Source organism: Electrophorus electricus, chromosome 6 (assembly GCF_013358815.1).
Source record: "Electrophorus electricus isolate fEleEle1 chromosome 6, fEleEle1.pri, whole genome shotgun sequence".
Classification (NCBI taxonomy): Eukaryota; Metazoa; Chordata; class Actinopteri; order Gymnotiformes; family Gymnotidae; genus Electrophorus; species Electrophorus electricus.
Genome location: NC_049540.1, coordinates 22,270,062 through 22,288,266, shown reverse-complemented (window position 1 = coordinate 22,288,266; position 18,205 = coordinate 22,270,062). Strand labels below are relative to the sequence as shown.

Genomic DNA, 18,205 nt, shown 5'->3' with positions numbered 1-18,205 from the left:
AAAGGTTAAACATACCCTGATTTGTATACCTGAATTGAGAGATTCATAACTGGTTAAAACTTTTTATTAACTTTCAAGTTCATCTTTGTGGATATGCCAGAGGGATTTTCAACTACTGTTCAAGTTCCTGTGTTTTTGTATGGTTTATTTTTTACTCATAACTACGCAGCTTACGGGGGTGGAATTTTACTCCACTCCGAGAGGGGCGGTAATGAGTTTTCATTCCTAACCGTACTGCTGAGAGCTCTGGAGAGAGAGGACTACGTTTGGTCCACATGTACTACGTTGTAAACTATTGCGGTCGGTTAGATTTAAACATTTGCATCGGAAATGAGGATAAAAAAGGCGAAAGCAAACAAAAATGTGAACAGTGACCCAGTTAAGAACTTTGAGAAATGGAAAAAGAGATATGACAAATCCAGGAAACAAACAAAAAGACCGAATAAGAAACGTGATTGGGAGATAGAAAGAGAAAACATACAGAAGCTGGTCGATAAATACGCGGAGGCAAGTAGTCTACTAACGTTAGCTAGCTCGCTAGCAAATTGTTAAAATTACTTTGTACTATGTACTACTGCTCACGTACTGTAGGCTTTGTTGGCAAGTTTGTCTTGCTTTATTAGCCATTTTCTTAAACCTACCTTGAAGGTACAACCATTAGGTATAGCAGTGTACAATTTGTTATCCATCCTTCAGCCGTTTACTAGTGTCACTGACACGTGTAGAAAAACGAGCAACATTGGTATGCGTGATCAGTTTACCTTAGCAGCTCAACACCTGCAGTCACGCCATTTTCATGTCAGGGTAAATGCTGTGCAGGGAATTGTCGCCCAAATAATATACAGTTAGCAGCTGTTGTGTGGACAGAAATTGACCGGTGATGAACAGTACAGAAGGTAGCTGATGAGCTGAAACAGGGGTTTACAGTGTGTGCAGCTATAAAGGTAGATTATAAAGATACCATCCATAGATGTTTATTATAAAGTGGTGTGTGTATACAATTATACTAATCGCTATCTGAGTAATTCAACATCTAAAATGTCTCATGAGTTAATCCCTTCCTTTGTGCAACAAACATTTGACAAGAACAGCTCAACAGCACATTAGTTTGCAGTAACAGAGTTTTGTTTTAGTTGTTATCTGATTGTTTGTCTGGTGATGTGACATGTTTGTCCTCCTCTCATTCAGGGAAAACTAGCTGATGATGCTTATTATTTTGTTACAGATAAATCCAAAGGAAGCTGTTAAATTTTCTGATTTTCCACTCTCAAAGAAAACTGTAAAAGGTATGTTGGGCGCGGATGTCAGTGTTATGCTTGGAATAAAAATAAGGCATAGTAATGGACTTTATGAAGACTAAAGTAAGCAAGCAGTTTTTAATCATTTCATCAGGCCTTCTTGAGGCTCAGTATCGACAACCGACAGAGATCCAAAGACAGACCATTGGCTTTGCGTTGCAAGAAAAGGATGTTCTGGGTGCTGCAAAAACTGGCTCAGGAAAAACTCTGGCCTTCCTTATTCCTGTAAGTAATCCTCACTAAAGAAGTAATAAAGACAACAGGGTGAGTTACATCCACTGCAAAAGTTCAGTATTAGTAAGACTTGGAGAATTGATTCAGACCACGCTGAAGTGGAGCCAGCTATGGTGTTGATGTAGTACTACAGTACCTCATGGCCTCTGTTGGTCCTGCTAGGTCTTGGAGTGTTTGTACCGTCACCAGTGGACTGCTATGGATGGCCTTGGTGCTCTTATTATCTCCCCCACTCGAGAGCTGGCTTATCAGACATTTGAAGTGCTGAGGAAAGTGGGAAAAAATCACGAGTTTTCAGCTGGCCTCGTAATTGGCGGAAAGGTTGGGCTTCTCTATCTTTGTGTTCAGTATTCTCTGATTATTGGTGTCGATTCATATGCATTTCAGTCTTTAAAAAAGAACTAAGTAGATAACTGTTAGAAACAGCTGCTGGAGCAACTAGTTTTGTGCCTGACTGCAGGACCTCAAGGAAGAGTCACTGAAGATCCACCGTACCAACATCGTCATCTGCACGCCGGGGCGCCTGCTGCAGCATATGGACGAAAATTCCACCTTCCACGCCTCAGACCTGCGCATGCTCGGTAAGGTGTGGCAGGCACCTGCTTGGTGTCATCACAAGATCAGTGCGAGGTTGTCCTTTATGATTAACGTCGAAATCTGCAGATTTCTTTTGTTCCTTGACTCCATGGAAAGACCAAAGGGAGCAAATGGGAACTCTTGATATAAGTTCTATGCATAGGAAACGATAGTTTTGGAGTTTGTTTAGTATATACTCCTGTCCGATACTGAAAGGATGCATCTGGATATGAGAGAAAGCTGCTTGACGTTCATGATCCTGACTGATGTCTGTGTTTCGGATGGCAGTTCTGGATGAAGCAGACAGAATTTTGGACATGGGTTTTGCTGACACACTCAACGCCATCATTGAGAACCTTCCTAAGACCAGACAGACACTGCTATTCTCTGCTACACAAACCAAGTCTGTCAAAGACCTGGCCAGGCTCAGCCTAAAGGACCCTGAGTATGTGTGGGTGCACGAAAAGGCCAAGTTCAGGTAGGAGCACCACCCCTCTGTACTTGGCAGGACTTTCTGAGTTCACATATCACAGTTCTGAATTTCTAATGATTATGATGATGATTGTTGTTGTTGTTTATATAGCAGCTCTATACTTGGTGCTATGGATCTAAAATCAGACAGGATTTTTTTTTTAAATTAATTTCTATTTGAGTAAAAACTTACTTTTCTTGTGTTTTTTTTTAAAGTAAGTTTGAAATTGATTTTAGTTAAGAGATGGTCTTGAATGCCAGTATCAATTTTCTTTCTAAAATCATGCTGTGTTATGAAAAAGGGCAGCTCTTGCATTGCTAAAGCAGGAGTGCATGAATGTGCAGTTTTCTATAATCCCATCTTGGGTTTGCTCCTGAATTTATTTTAGGATTTTGGGGGTCCTGTAGAGTCAGTTTTATTTTTTCCCCAAATTATTTCATTCTAGCATCTTCGTAGTGGTAGTATAATTTGTTCTGGACTTATTTTGTATTTCAGCTATATATTTGTTAGGAAGAGGGCCGTAGGTGCTTGGAGGCAGATTTATTGTGGTGTTCAGTACTGTTGAAGTAAACTGTCCTGTCGATCCTCTCCTCAGCACTCCTGCAACTCTGGAGCAGAGCTACGTGGTGTGTGAACTGCATCAGAAGGTCGACATGCTCTTTTCTTTTTTGAGGAGTCACGTACAGAAGAAGATTATTGTGTTTTTTGCTTGCTGCAAGGAGGTAATAATTCATATCTCACCCATTTTTCCTGGCAGAATAAAAAAGCTTTTGACAAGTTGTTTGCTGGCAAGTGTGCCTCTTGAAGCACAAGTAATTTGACCAGAGTTCCTAAGTTTCAAATAATATAAAATAATTTTTCCTTTTTGACTAATAGCTTCACAGACTGCTCTGCAATATGGTGCATACCTACAGTTTTCCTGTATATTATGTGCAGATAAATCAAAGCAATAGTCAGTGTTAGCATGTGAGTGATATATAATGGCTGAAGAGAGAACATATGAATGCCTGAACACTGAGGGTTTGAATAGACCGTCTGTTCATATAATCAGCCTCATGTGTCCCTCGGGCTGCTGTGATCCAAGCATGAGTGTAATCAGTCTGTTGCAGCAGTCATGCTTAAGAATCCTGGGCTGCTAAACTTTGCTTTATTATTGGTATCTAGTACTCTTGGAGCCTGCTTGCTATTTTATAGAAAACCTCTGTTGTGGCCAGAGTGGGTAAATGGCCAGTTGGATTTGCAGTATGCCAGCAGTTTGGGCCGTCTCTAATATGTTACTTTTCTCAGACCTGATGGCTGCAAGGCCTTTTTTCCAGTCCCTAATCCTGAGCTGAATCTGCCTCAGGGCAGGTCAGGAGTGCTGTACCAGTTGCCATGGTGATGTAGCTCTCTAAGAAGTGAGCCGTCATGAGCTGCAAAATCCAGGGTTAGTTCAAGCCAAGTTTAGTTAGAGGCTAAACCATTAATCCCACTCCGTGAGCCATGCGGAAGGTGTGTCTAGAAGGGAGCCATGCACCGTGTTGAGAAATGTGTTGGGTGTGTTCAGTGGGCAGTGAGAGTATGGGCTGTGTCGATGGCGTCAGGCATGTGTTTAGTGGGTAGTGAGTGTGCTCACGTGTGCTGTGTTGATAGTGTCAGGAGTGAGCGTGCCCGTGTGTTCTGTGCCCAGGTGCAGTACCTGTTCCGTGTGTTCTGTCGTCTGCGGCCCGGCATCTCTGTGCTGGCACTGCACGGCAAGCAGCCGCAGCTGAAAAGGGTTGACGTCTACAACGACTTCGTCCGCAAAAAGGCCGCTGTGCTCTTTGCCACGGACATTGCTGCGCGAGGACTCGGTAGCTACATTTCACTTATCGCTGATACATTTCCCTTTTGTGAAGGCTTCATGGGTAAAATTATTTCAGAAATTACATAATTCACCTTCCTGTAATCCCTCGCCTGCGTAAGATTTGTGAAATGTTTTTGATGGCAGTTTGTACAGTAGTACTATGTCAACTTTTAAAATAATTGGAGCGGTGGTTTTGTAAACCCTTAATTAGTGTTTAATGCTTCTGTTTGTAGACTTCCCTGCTGTGAACTGGGTGCTGCAGTTTGACTGCCCAGAAGATGCCAACACGTACATCCACAGAGTCGGGAGGACTGCCAGGTGTGTAGACAGGTGTTAACGGGCATAGAGGTTATTCCAGCAGATGGCAGTATTATCCAGTTTTTTTTTATAATTGCAGTTCAGTGGTTTGTCCTCAATGGTAGTATTTATCCTTCTGGTTGTACTGTGGTACAGTAAATAATTCAGTTGAGCAGATGCTATTTGGGCTTTACTTTTAATTGCAATGCAGAAAGCCATTCCTGTGTAAACCGTCATGTAGACCCAGTTTTGCCCATGTGTTGTCACAGCACAAGCATTGCCTCATAGCTGCCTCTCCCGTTTGTAGCAGTAAGTGACAGAAACGGTGTGTGTTGCCACTGGCCACAGCCCTGGGAGTGTTCATGCCGAGCACCTGCTCCTGCTCAAGCCCGGCACGTGGAGGCTTGTGCAGGAACCCCAGGGTGAAGGCGCACTTGTGCGCAATCTTACCCTCGGCCCCACCGGCATTGCTCCTCCAGTCAGCATCTGCTCGCGCTGTCTCCTCGGCGACAGATCAGCCCCTCCCCTACAACACCCAACTGCTTTAAGAAAGGGCTTCCCAAAACAAAACCTGCCTGGTGGGTGATGGCCCAACTGTTTGTCTATGGCCCATTTTTGCAGTATAAGGAGACTCTGCATGCAAAAGTGGGTTTTTTTGGGGGGGTTTTTTAAACAGTAAAATGAAAGTCACATTATAAATGAGTAAGCATGTCAGTTGTTAGAAACGTGACTTGTGGTATGACGGGAGAATTGAATTAGGCAGTATGATTTCTGATGCTGGGTTTTTTGTCTTCCTGTGTCAAGGTATAAGGAAGGAGGGGAGGCTCTGCTCATCCTATTGCCCTCTGAGGAGCAAGGCATGATCTCCCAGCTTCAGGAGAAAAAAGTCCCCATCAACAAAATCCAGTGAGTGACTTTGATCTTTGTGCACAAGATGCCCACTGCAAAGGAATGAACATCCACTGCAGACTTTATCATGAATATAAATGTGTAAATAAATTTGGGTTGTGGGTGCTTGTGTGCCTCTCCGCCGGTGTGTGTGAGATGAGTGCATGTTTATATTGTGTGGATGTTTGTGTGTTTGTGTGTGTGATTGTGCATCTGTGCACACACGCGTGAGTGCATGTGTGAGTGTATGCGTGAGTGCACGAGTGGGGGTATGTGTTTGTGTGTGTGCGCATGCCCCACTGCCTGCTGCTGTATCTGGGTGCTGGTTTATCAGCAGGCAGCAGTGTTGGCAGCTGCTGTGTGTGGAATAGAGATGGCCCCATGCAGCCGTGCAGGCCCAGAATAGAGCTTTAGTCCTGCGCCACAACACATCTGGCTCCCCCCGCTGTATGCATAGTGATGGTAAATGAATACTGCCTGCCATGATTATTCACCTAGAAAATGCAAACGGAATTAGCAGGCAAAGTATAACATGTAAAGTAGCTTTGTCTTCATAAATAAGGTGCACAATCTTTGATGGTAAAATCTGGAGAAGGAGCTGTCGTTGTGCGGCTCTGTGCGCTCATTACATTGTAATGGGTTGTAAGGGAAAAGTGACGCGTGAGTTTTGGCAGCTAATGCTCCTGGCTGTTTGTGCTTCTGTATCATGTAGGGTGAACCCAGACAAGCTGGTATCTGTGCAGCAGAAGCTAGAGGCCTTCCTGGCCCAGGAGAAGGAGCAGAAGGAGCGGGCTCAGAGGGTGAGTGCCAGTCTTCCACAGTCCCACACAGCTTCTGGGCTAAGCACATTCGATTTAGCTCATTATGTTAGTTGTCGCACCATCTTTTAGAAGACCATTTGTTTCGGGTCTGGCTCAAGCTGGAATGATCTGCTAATGCTCTTGATTTTTTTGGAGGACCCTGCTGGCTGAAGTGCATTGAAATGAAAGCGTTTTGCATTTCCGTTTCCGTGGCGTCTGTCTATGCCGGACGTGGCTCAAGGCTTCAGTGTGTGCCTTTTCTCATCTTGCATCTGCAGTGTTTTGTGTCCTACCTTCGCTCAATCTACCTGATGAAGAACAAAGACGTCTTTGATGTGTTTCAGCTCCAGCTGCCAGAATACGCCACGTGGGTAGATTCTTTAAATACATCTGAAGAGGTCTTGCTCTCTGTATGTGCGTTCCAGCTCTTGAGACGTTCCATCACCACTGTTCCCTAAAGACTGAAAATAGCTGATGTATCTAAACTTCTTGGAACCTTTTATGAAGTCTGATCAGTGTCTAAAGGTCTGCTGTGCCGTTGGTGCACGCTTAGTCACTGATGTGACTGGCTGTTAGCTGAATATAATACATGAAATGTATTCATAAATGTTTAGTTCTCAACTGAGTTATGGCATAGCACTTTATCTGCTCTTCACATGCGTGTTCTGTGCATATTGGCTCGCCTCTGTTGCGTGTGTGCAAGTATGTATGTATGTATGTAAATGTGTGGTGCTGTGGCAGGTCTCTGGGGCTGGCCGTGGCCCCACGCGTGCGCTTCCTGGATAAGGCTCAACAGCAGAGGCTGGGCGAGGCACCAGAGAGTAGCACTGCACCAGACCGGGAGGCCGATCAAGAGCTCGAGAGCTTCAAGGCCCAGCTCCGAGGAGACCGTACCAGCATGCAATTAGAGGAGGAGGAGGAAGATGTAGATGAAGAGGAAGAAGAGAATGGGGAGCTACCTCGAAGTCTGCTCCATAGTGCTGAGGAGCAGGAGGACGAAGACCTGGATCTGGACCTACTGACGGTCAAACGGAGAGATGTGTTTAATATCGATGATGGGCAGGATGAAAAGGTGTTCTCACATACTCTTTGCTTTCAGAGTATGGTTTACAACCACCTATCCCTTATTCTCAGGTCTTGTAGTTTTTATATTAAGGTTGAATATTTTTTATAAGCAGTCAGAGATTCCGATATAGTGCACAAATACACAGTGTAATCCACACATTTTAAGTGACTAAGCATTGTGCAAAGAGTCTGGATGTACCTGTTGCGCTACTAAAAGAGATTTTAATAGAAGCTTCTGAAAGCCTCGACTAGGGTGTGTGGGTGAGAAGTGTGCCTGAGAGTCTGATGGGCTCCATTCTGTTGTCTAACAATTCTCCTGGGACCTTATGCACACAGGAAAAAAACAAATAAACCTCTGTACGCCTGCAGCACAGGAAAAATAACTTCTTCTTAGCAAGCTTCTCAAGACCAGAGATGAGTCAAAGCTATGACTCATAAGTTGTGCTGTGTAGTAGGGAGCAAGGCAAACACAAAGCAGTGCTCTCCTTTGATTAGAGGTTGTTGCAGTCAATAGCACCTACACTGTGGCCTTCTTTGCTTAAACTGTATCTTGGATGTGGGATTGTTGCGTTACAAGAATGTTAGTAGTGCTGTGTCTCTTCCAAGCATTCAGTGGAAGGTTTCCTGAAGGTAGTAAGAAGCCATAGCTGCTGAAGGGGCCGAGAGCTGCAGCAGAACTAATTACTAGGGACTTCAATTTGTGTTATAGTACTAAACCATCTTAAGATTTCTTTTTTGCTAATTATATACATCACAGTAAAGATGTGCAGTATGTACTGAAAGCACATGTTAACTCCAGTACATAATTATTGTGGTCCAGAATTTTGCATACTGTGAGCTTTAGTTATCCATGCTGGAATTAAATGTATCTAGTGAAAAATGTTGTGCAGCCAAGTTAGCATATTCCATCTAATTCCACCTAATTTGTGTGCTGACAGCATTTTGTCAGTTTACCGTGACATTGATTCCAGTACATTTAACCCTGCCAATGTTCTGTGCTGTTCAACTAGCTCGTATCACATGCTGTCAGCCTGTTCTGTCATTAATTGTGTTTTTATTGTAATTTTCCCGCCAAAGCCGGATGCCAAACAACGGAACAAGAAAGCGTCCAAATTCAAGGAGGTGAAGAAAGTACTGAAGAGAAACTTCAAAGTGAACACCAAGAAGGTCTTCACAGAGGATGGAGAGGTCTGTGCGATTGGTTTCTCTGAGCTAGTGTAGCTGGGGCATGTTGTTTGCTAGGGGGAAGGTGTCTTTTAAATGGAAAGTGCCATCCTGTGCTGTAAATGGCTCTGGATGGCTTATGTAGGACGTCAGCTCGTTTTCCAGTAATGGAGCTGCATAGCCAGAGGTGTTCATCTCTTTCTGATGATAATGGCTCACAGTAAATGCTCTTGCCTGCGGGGATGCTGTGTACAGACGGTGCAAGAGTGGCCTCAGCTGCAGAGGACGGTCATGCCCGAGGACGAGGACGAGGGTGATGGTGAGACGTCGGGCATTAACGTGGAGGCGGCCAAAGAGCGCCTCTGCAGGGAAGACCGGGAGTTTGACAAGAAAGAATACAGCAGGAAGATCAAGGAGAAACACAGGGTGAGATCCGACACAAGCGACGCGACCTCGACCACTAGCCACCATGCCTTTTGCTTGGCAATTTAAGGGATGGGTGAGATCCCATTACATTTCTTATAGGAACTGAGGTTCAGTTGTTATGCTGGAGAGGATCCATAAAGCCTAACGTCATCGTCACCGGTGGGGGTGGGACACAAACTGCGTTGTTTGGCATGGAATGCTTCAACTGCAACCTAATAATGCTTTTTTGCGAAACTTCATGAGCTTAAATTCATAAATTGTGAAACAGCCACCTCACTACTGCTGAGTCTGGAGATGAACTAGCCTGCAGTTCCCTTGGACTTGGACTTATTAAGCTGGGCCGTAGTTCTCCAGGCAGAAACAGTTTTGATTTGGCCACTGGGCAATGTGAGAGGGGCCCTCCAGAGCATAGCCATCGCAGGTCCGGGCAGATGTGGGAATAGCTGGGATGCCTGCACAGGGGAGGGTGCATGCACCTCAGCCCCAGGCCCTGGAACAGAGAACAGCAAGCTCCTGAGGTATTACCAGCTGGCCAACCTTGTGATGAGCTCCTGAATGATTGCTCTCCTGCAAGTTCATACAGTTTTCACCATACATGGGGAGGGGGAGGTGGGAAAGCATTTTTCAACATCAGCAGTTCGGCACAAGTATTGAGAAGAATACTTAATTTACGTAGAGCAGGGATTTCACATTTTGTTATTGATCCGAGTGAGAGCTGTGCACTGAAGAGGCATGAAACAGTGGCTTCTCTAATTCTAATAAATAGTAGATGAGCATTATACTCAGTGGTGCAATTTGTCACAGTCTTCCCCCATGTCCTTGAAGAATCAGCAAAGGCCTCTGTCTGATAAGCCGGTCTCACTGTTTGAGATGAGATCACATGAAGCAGATGTGAATAACACATTTGAAAATGGCCCCCTTCTCCTGGTCAGTTAAATCTCTGTCTCGCCCCAATGCTCGCCTTGAGAGTAGACGGGGGCTCTCGCTTCAACCTCCCAAGCAGAGCCTCCCAGCTTTTGTGCCGATACTCAGAGACGTCAGAGTAGTGTTCAGCATTAGCTGACTGTCGTTGCGAAAGGCCCTGATGAAATTCTGTCCAAATCTTGTTTAACTTCTACTTTCGTGCTGCCAATGATGTTGTGAAACAGTAGCCCCAGTAATCAATCAGCAAGGAGCTCGTGTGCACATTCATCATTCCTGGGCCGTCTCGCACACGCTCAGCTCAGAGTCGTGCGCCGTGCCTCTCCCCCCTGTGGCAGCAGGCTTCAGCACTTCGTGATGAAGTACAGAACTTCAGTGAGCTTCTAGCCTGGATTTTTTTTTCTTTCAGACCAAGAGATGCAAATATCCTCAAGAATTTCAGCAAATCCATGCCACTTACCATGAAAATGAGTTTTAAGTCCGTTATACACCAAGAGCATTGCCTGTCCACCTCAGTGGGAGCACATCAGTTATTTTTGGCCAGTAGGTTCTGTCAGCATGGACAGTTTTGCATCATCTACTTATTGCATATGCAAATGTATATATCAATATCCACTAGAACAAAAAGGCCTGAGGATTTACCCACCTTGGCTTCCACCTGGATATCGCTATAGTTATATTGCATTACCTGATCAGACCCACATACAAAATCAATTTATGTCATTGTATATTGAGAGAGGACGTGACCGAGAGAGAGAGTGAAAGAGAGAGGTTTACTCCTCTCTCTGTGTTCAGAATAGGTGGGTAACAAACCAAATCAGGTCTTATTTGTCTTATTTTAGACATTAGCACAGCACACTGGGCATCACCCAACACCATCTCCACCCTGTGTCTCTGTCTTTCTTGCTTGCTTGCTCTCTCTCTCTCTCTGTCCATCTCTAGCCAGCCTCAGGTCCCAATACCTCCATTTGCCTCGTGGTCCACTGAATTAGAGGAGGCAGATAAGTTTCATTTACTCTGACCCCTCAGTTTCTCGAGAATATTAGGTTTGCTTTTGTTCATTTCCTCCTCTGTGAAGGGCCTGTCCACTCCTCATCTGTCCGACTGTTCCCTGGACACCCTTTTCTCAGACACTTCCTCTCTCATCCCCTTGTTTGCTGCAGATGCATGGCACTTTGCTCTTTCGTCTCTGTTGATATGATTCCATGGGGATGGCGGGATGCAGTTGTATCAGTTGTCTCTGGTGCAGCTGTTTATCATTCTATGTTGTTCTTCCCAACCAGGAGAAAAGGCTGAAGGAGAAGGCTGCACGGCGAGAAGCCAGCAAGCGGGCGAAAGAGGTGAGTATGTGCGCCACAATTCATCACCCAAATCGCCACTCCACCAGATGGAAACTTAGTAGTTCCCTCATACTGATGCTCTAAATTGCGAAATTGGTTGCATTAGCTGGATCAGTCATCACCGAATGAATACGACCTAGGAAGTAGGAATGGAACACTAACTCAAGGTGCAAAAAAAAAAAGTTCTGAATCACCTCTACTGAAAGCAGACTGTTCCAAAACCATGTTGTCTCCCAGTCAAAGGTCTAAATCTATGTTTTCTGGTGGGCCAAGTTAAAAGTGAGCTGTGCCACTTCTGCCTAAAATTCACCGGAGTGATGGTGAGTGAGTGCGACAAGCGGGTGGAGGGGCACCCTTGCTCCGCGCCCTCCCTGACGGGCTGTCAGTTTCCACCCGCAGCTGTCTCACCTCTCGTGCCGGCCACCTGGGGACAGCTCCGTCCACATCCATATGGAAATGCAGCTGGTCAGGCTTTTGTCTTCTGATCAATGCCGCGGCCTGTCCGAGAACAGAACCCTTTTCATCAGCGGTGAACACTGGGCTGGGCTGTCCCTGGCATGGTAACGACCCCCGCGCTGCTTCACCACCCGGCTGGCTCCCACTGCCTGCCTGCCTACCACTGTGCCTAGAGATTATGCCTGGAAAAGAAGCTACTAAAGTCAGCACAAGCCCGAGCGCTGCCCATTCAGGCTCTTTATGCTGCCCTCAGCAGTAAGACGAGTCGTGCACTTGCTGCATTACTATAGAAATGTTACTAGAAGGACATTTGGTGCAAGGCTGTGTAAATTACCTAAAAAATATTTTTTTAGGTAATGTGAAAGTTATGGTGCTCAGTGGAGATGAACCACCATAACTGCAGAAAGCTGATTCACCCTTCCATGTTTCAAGTGATGCACAACACTGATGATGATGTAAAATATAAATTGGTTACAGTGCTTGTTCAATTACTCACTCAGATTGCGTAGAGCACTTGCTTTTGTGCTTGTTCTTGAGAGTGCGACAGCATTTATGTACCCAGGAACTGAAGCGGCACGATTCCGGGCTTTTCCAGAATAAATCGGATGAATTTCAAATAGTTGCGAGCTTTGATAGCCCCCTTGCAGATTGACTGGAGTGGGCCTGAGGATTTAGAGAGTGTGTGATTGATGGGTTATTTAAAGCAAAGAGGGATACAGTGAATGGGTGAATGACAGTGTTGTTGAAGGTTTTGACATTGCTTAAAGACACACTTAGACCTAGTGTGGGCCAAGAAAAAAATCGCCATTGCATCCAACCAGATGCATTATAATCTTGCATGACTTATAAGTATACACGCTGTTCTGTCCGGTGAATATTTTAAAGTTTAATATTGAAAGGGGTGTGTTCATGTCCTTGCTCTTGGCAGAGTGTCCTTTGTCTTTTCTCTCCGCCCCATGATGCTCTCTTACCCACCTTCTCTCTCACTCTTACCCATCCTCTTTCTCTCTCTCTCTCTCCATCTCTCATTCTTCTCCACTCTTTCTTTCTTTCTCTCCGTCCCCCCCCCCCCCATTCCCTCTTGCTGCGACTCATTGAAGGCGCGAGCGGGAGTCGGCTTTATTCCATACACGTGGATGTGAGTGTTCAAACCGCTAGTCTGTCAGCAGAATTTCAAATGCCTCTCAGAAAACAAGGTTAGGATATAATGCAGGGCTGGAGTCTTACCCCCCCTGCTTGCTGTCCCACTGTGCACGCTGTCATCCAGCAGAACCCACAGCAGCCTCCCGACCCATTCCCCCAGCTCGCAAAAGGGGGTTTATTTTGTCTTTCTGGCACCTTTCCTTGCTCTCCAGGTCTGGGTCGTAAATATAAACCCAAGTACTCGTTTCCTCCCCCACAAGTGCTTTATGTTATTTGGCCAAGAGGCAAGGAGGACAGTTGCTTGCTGCATAGAGGTGGAACGAGTCCATGACCAGGGCAGACATCAGCCCGCAGCTCACACTGGCAACACCCATCTCGGGGGGGTGAATTACTCGATGACTTCCAGAACGTCTGCGGCAGAGTGCCAGCTCCTAAGCAGCTCTTCCCAACCCCACTGCTCCTTCATGGATTAAGAGCCAAGGGAAGGGTTGGGGTTGGTTTGCACAGTGTGAAAGTCCAGCAACTGTGGAGAAGCTGGTCCAGGTTTTCTGCTGCACATTTGAAACAGGGAAGATCTGGCTAGTTCCCAAAACACTGTTGCCCACTGTGTAGTAGCTAGTAAGTATATTATTTAAGCATGATATCTGTAAATATGAGCAGAAAATGAGAGCTCTTGTGTAAAGGGGAAAGTGGTAGGCACAGAACATTTTAGCTCTCACTGATTTGCATAGGAGAAGAAGCAGGAAGCTTCTGGTGGTGGTGATGAAGATGAGGATGAGGAAGTAGTGGCATACTTGTCTGGCGTTGACGAAGAGTTTGACCCCAGCACCTTGCCTGACCCGGACAAAGTACGAGATTCGGAGGACATGAAAAGGTAAGAAAGGCTTGAGGGAAGAGCATCGATATTGCTTATGGATGCTTTTCTTCTATTAAAAAAATAGCACTTCAATATAGCTTTAATTTTTATATGCTGCATGAGGTAATCTAGCAGTTATTCATCACAGTTAAATGTACAGTGTTTTTCTGTCGTGTGTGTCTTACCAAGTCCTTGTTTCTTGTGTGTGATGGACATACAATAAATCTAGGGCATTTAAAAAACTCTTGCAGTAATCCATGCCAGAACACCAAATCATAATCTCCTAATTATCCCTAAATGAGAAATTGATTCTCTCAGCACTTAATTACCGTACAGTCGCTCCTGATTCACTCACCCATATTGGGTGTCCAGACTTTCATTAGGCTTGCAGCTCCCTGGTCCTGTGCGTAACAGTCCTGGAGTCTACTGCATAATTGCATCTCAGAACGAGTTATTCCTTACAGAAGAACAAGATCCATTTATTAGCAAGCACTGTAAAGCATTGATCTCTGCGCTGATGGAAGTTAGTCCATAAAATCTGTAATTACATTCAGATTTAAAGTGGGAGATGTAAGGGCAGAGGTAACATGGCCTTGTCTGAAGAGTACTATACAGAAGGTATATGCTGGGTTTTTTTGTGTGTAACCCTTCTACTCTCTGTCCTGTAGGATGTGGTCCTTTCCACATACCAATTTACTTACACATTAGTTTTCTCTCAGGCTCGCTCGCTCTCTCCATCTCTCTTTCTCCTCTCCCCCACACTCAGCCGTAGTCTCCTCGGGTGTGTGTTTTGAACGGGGCAGGTGATCACGGCTGCTCCCTGCAGCTCCGACAGCCGAGCCAGCCATGATTAATGGCTGTAGGCTGGCCGTTTGCTGCATGGCTACACTCGCCGAATGCAGGAGAAGCTCACGGCACCGTAAATCTGCACAAGTGGCGCCCGCGTCCTCCCTCCCTGGCCCACGGTGCAGCCCGGGGGGGGCCCTCTGCCCAGCTGGGCCCGAAGCCAGGGGCTGTGCTCAAAGCACCCACTCATTTGTGCATGCTACCTAAGCTCCCTCTGCGCTTGGCCGCTCTCGTGGACGCCACCTGTCACAGGCTGCATCCGCCTGGTTTCACCCCACAGCACCTGCCAGGAACACACCTCCCCCTGGCTGGCTTTATCCCCCTGTCCACCTGCATTAGACCCATCCTGAGGTGTACTACTTCTGGCTCCCACACATCCTTTATGGGCAGCACTATCAATTCCCCTTGTTCGCTCCAGAGCCTCAGCAGTACCTCCCGTCCAGAGCGATTTTCAGCCACACGTCACGCTGCCGTTAGGAACTGGCTGATGCTGATTTATGGCCGCAAGTGGAAGTCAACTGACTTTAAAAGGCTAATGATGTGTGCTCGCTACAAGTCTAACTGTTAAATAGAGTAAATGACATTTAATGCCCTTTCATGCACAATCTCTCATTGACGGCGAGGTTCTCAATGTATTGGCTGTTGCTGATGCAATGAGTGCACCACAGTCGTTTACAGTTTTATACAGTGGCGCGTTGTTTAAGAAGCTCATCTGTGATTTAAGTGCAGCATTTAGCTACACCATTATTTTCCCTAGCTTCTTGCTGATACTTTGCTGTAAAAAGCAAGGAAAATTTAAATGCTTTAAATAAATGATTTAGCAGCAAGCCTAGTTAGGCTCATTTAGTGACATAATGTGAGCAGAAATGCGATGCTGTGCTCATGCGTAGACGTCCCAGAGGATTCCAACTCTTTAGAGCTGTCAGGAGCCAGGAGAAAATGCTTCCCAGAGGTCTGCTCATACATGCTTCTCACGAAGCCCTGGCCTTGTTGGCCTGGGCCTCCGCATATTACCTGATTTCAACTTTAAAATCTATATGGGCACTCCTAGAACAGAACTTATGGGACACTGTGAGGATGTCACATTAGCTGCTTTATTTTTACATAAAGATAGCGTGGTACTAAAGACATAATATCGGCTCTTCAGACTACTGCAGTATTAATCCAAGACACTGTGCAGGACACTAAACCTTTCTGGAGGAACTACATCGTCATGTCAGTACCTTGTTAACCTTCTGTTAACCTTTACCCTCTCTTAAGCAGTGATTGTCCTGAGCTGGCTAGGAGGAAGAGGGCTCGCGGCAGCAACAACGACGGCGGCAGTGAAGATGAGCATGAGGGACGCTGGGGCACGGGGAGGAAGAAAGCCAAGCAGCAAGCCTTGCAGGCTGAGCCCCTGGACACTGGCCTCTCTCTGGCTGAGGATGAAGAGCTGGTGCTGCATTTGCTGGGCAGCCAGAGCTAGTTGCACAAGTGACTGCAGGCCCCACCTCACACACACACACACACACACTTAATTTCCCTCCCCTGGACTCTGATTACTCTGTCTTCTGCATTTAGATATTGTGTATTTACATTTTGTCAAATAAAACTTGATATACTGTGTGTAAAAGAAATGGGTTTTTTTTTTCGGTCTTATCAGATTGTGCTAGTGTGTCTTACTCTGACTGTTATCAATGTTCATACTCTGAAGATGAAGTCAGGAATTGAATTGTCATCTGGGCCTGTAACTGGTGATTTAAATGTCCCTGTTTTTTCAGTAACACAAAAAAAACCCTGCACTGCTGATGCCGGTCTTAACAGCTAAAAACATGTTCAGCTCTCAGGCACCATCTGCATCTCATTTCAACTACCCTCTTTTATAGCTTGAGCGCACATCTGTTCGATCGTCATCCTCTTCCCATTAGCATGCATGCATTCCCTTGGCCCCCCTCTCCCTGTTTTGCTTATTGAGACTGAAGTAGAAAAGTCTTCGAAGGTAGAGGCTGTGTGAATGGCCTCTATTGTTCCCCAGACAAAGCGTAAAAGCTGTCGACCAGAGTATTAGGATATGTGCGCTCATCCAGCTCAGCTCTGGAGTGGGCCTGCCTTGGCAGTACATGAGAAGAGTTGACATGACGCATGTAACACTTTGAAGCACTCTTGGTGCTAGCCCCGGCAGCTAAGGCTTCAGCCGCCCATTTTCGCACACTGATCCTGTCTATCCATGCTAAGGTGCTAATTTCATCTGTTATTTGTCCAGAACGTTCTTTAGGCTGCTGATTATCACTCTTCTCACTCTCACTCATGCATACGGGACCTTTTTTGAAACGGTGCCATGAAATGATGGGCTTGTGAAATCATGTCACCTTTGATAATCAGTGCAACACAGGTGCAAAAATAATTTCAGCTCAGTGTGAACTAAATTGTTTCACATCCAGCATGTCTGGGTGATGTATATTTATCCACATACTGCTCATACCATGTACGCAGCTGTTGACAGGGTTGGCAAACGCTTAGATGAATTGTGTTTGTGTACAAGAGGGGCTGGAGCAGCTCTCTTTGTACGTTGGCTTGGTGGGTGCATAGTCATCCATCATGGACGTGAGTTTATTAGAAGCCCTACATCCTGCCTGCAGAGTCGTTTCCCTTCACTGCTATTTCTCGGCTCTAATAACTATTTCAGCACAGAAGGGCGTGGAACGGTTGAGTTCTGTGCCCAGCCTATTTCTGAATAACAATGTGCTCCAAATATGGTGGGAAGACACAATCATTAGTGCTCATGCTCAGATTCCTGTGTGTTTCTCAGATGGAAAACAAAATGCTCTCTGCATGTAAACTGCCAGCCTTCAGAGTAGCAGAGCATTTTGTCATTGTTGTTTTTTTTGTTTGTTTTTTTTGTTTTTGTTTTTTTATTGAAGACATTCCAGTAACCATTTTGAGGATCTGAATCCTTTGTAAGCTTTCATTGGTTTCAATGCTGTACATAGGATTGGATTTGTGCTTTGGCATGGGATACATCCTTTATAAATAAGTACATTGACATGGGTAATTACAGGCTATGGATCCGGCAGTGCCCTCTGGGAGAGGAGATGGGGTGAGTCCTCACAACCCAGTAAACTACACAGAGATGCTGAGATTTGTTTGCATGTGATTCTGCAGCAAATCACTGGTAAGGTTTGAGAGCAGCTCCAGTATATTGTGTGCTTTATGAATGAGAAGATGAGTTGGTGAGAGGGAGAGTTTTTTTGTTTTTTTGTTTCTGTCTTGCATCAGGGAATTGCACAATCTGGTTATTTTTCTTTTTTCTGTGTCTGTAGAGTTCCTGTGTTTATGGTTAAATTAGCTAACACGAACCGCTGTTCTCTCAGAATAGTAATTGGTGCTTGTTATTGCTCTTACAGTGTCCATGGTGTACTTGTTTACCTACCCAGTGTTGTTAAAGTGAATTGTTTCATAATCATTCATTTCTGTTCCCTGGAGTTTTATGGGGGGTTATGGTGACAGTTCGTATATGCATGGAGTAGAAAGCTGTTCACATACCTGAATGACCAGGAGTAGAAAGTACTGTAGTTCAGTGTCCTGTCTAAGATGTTGGATTAAAATATATGATTGAACA

At 45.4% G+C, this 18,205-nt stretch overlaps 1 protein-coding gene across 2 annotated transcripts; it reads left to right on the top strand.

Annotated features, from left to right (window-relative positions):
• The first annotated feature begins 244 nt into the window (after nucleotides 1-244).
• On the top strand, nucleotides 245-16,212 carry ddx10 (DEAD (Asp-Glu-Ala-Asp) box polypeptide 10). Of its 2 annotated transcripts, none has more exons than XM_027005905.2 (18): nucleotides 245-507; nucleotides 1,226-1,286; nucleotides 1,393-1,523; nucleotides 1,695-1,853; nucleotides 1,993-2,113; nucleotides 2,397-2,586; nucleotides 3,176-3,302; nucleotides 4,250-4,412; nucleotides 4,639-4,723; nucleotides 5,507-5,608; nucleotides 6,303-6,390; nucleotides 6,669-6,757; nucleotides 7,132-7,462; nucleotides 8,533-8,643; nucleotides 8,875-9,045; nucleotides 11,250-11,306; nucleotides 13,637-13,779; nucleotides 15,871-16,212. In XM_027005905.2, the coding sequence occupies exons 1-18, from the start codon at nucleotides 331-333 to the stop codon at nucleotides 16,070-16,072; spliced, it is 2,508 nt and encodes an 835-aa protein (XP_026861706.1). In that variant the 5' UTR covers nucleotides 245-330; the 3' UTR covers nucleotides 16,073-16,212. The 2 variants fall into 2 exon arrangements, with proteins under 2 accessions (XP_026861706.1, XP_026861699.1); XM_027005898.2 differs by having other exon boundaries at nucleotides 15,868-16,212.
• The last annotated feature ends 1,993 nt before the right edge of the window (nucleotides 16,213-18,205 follow it).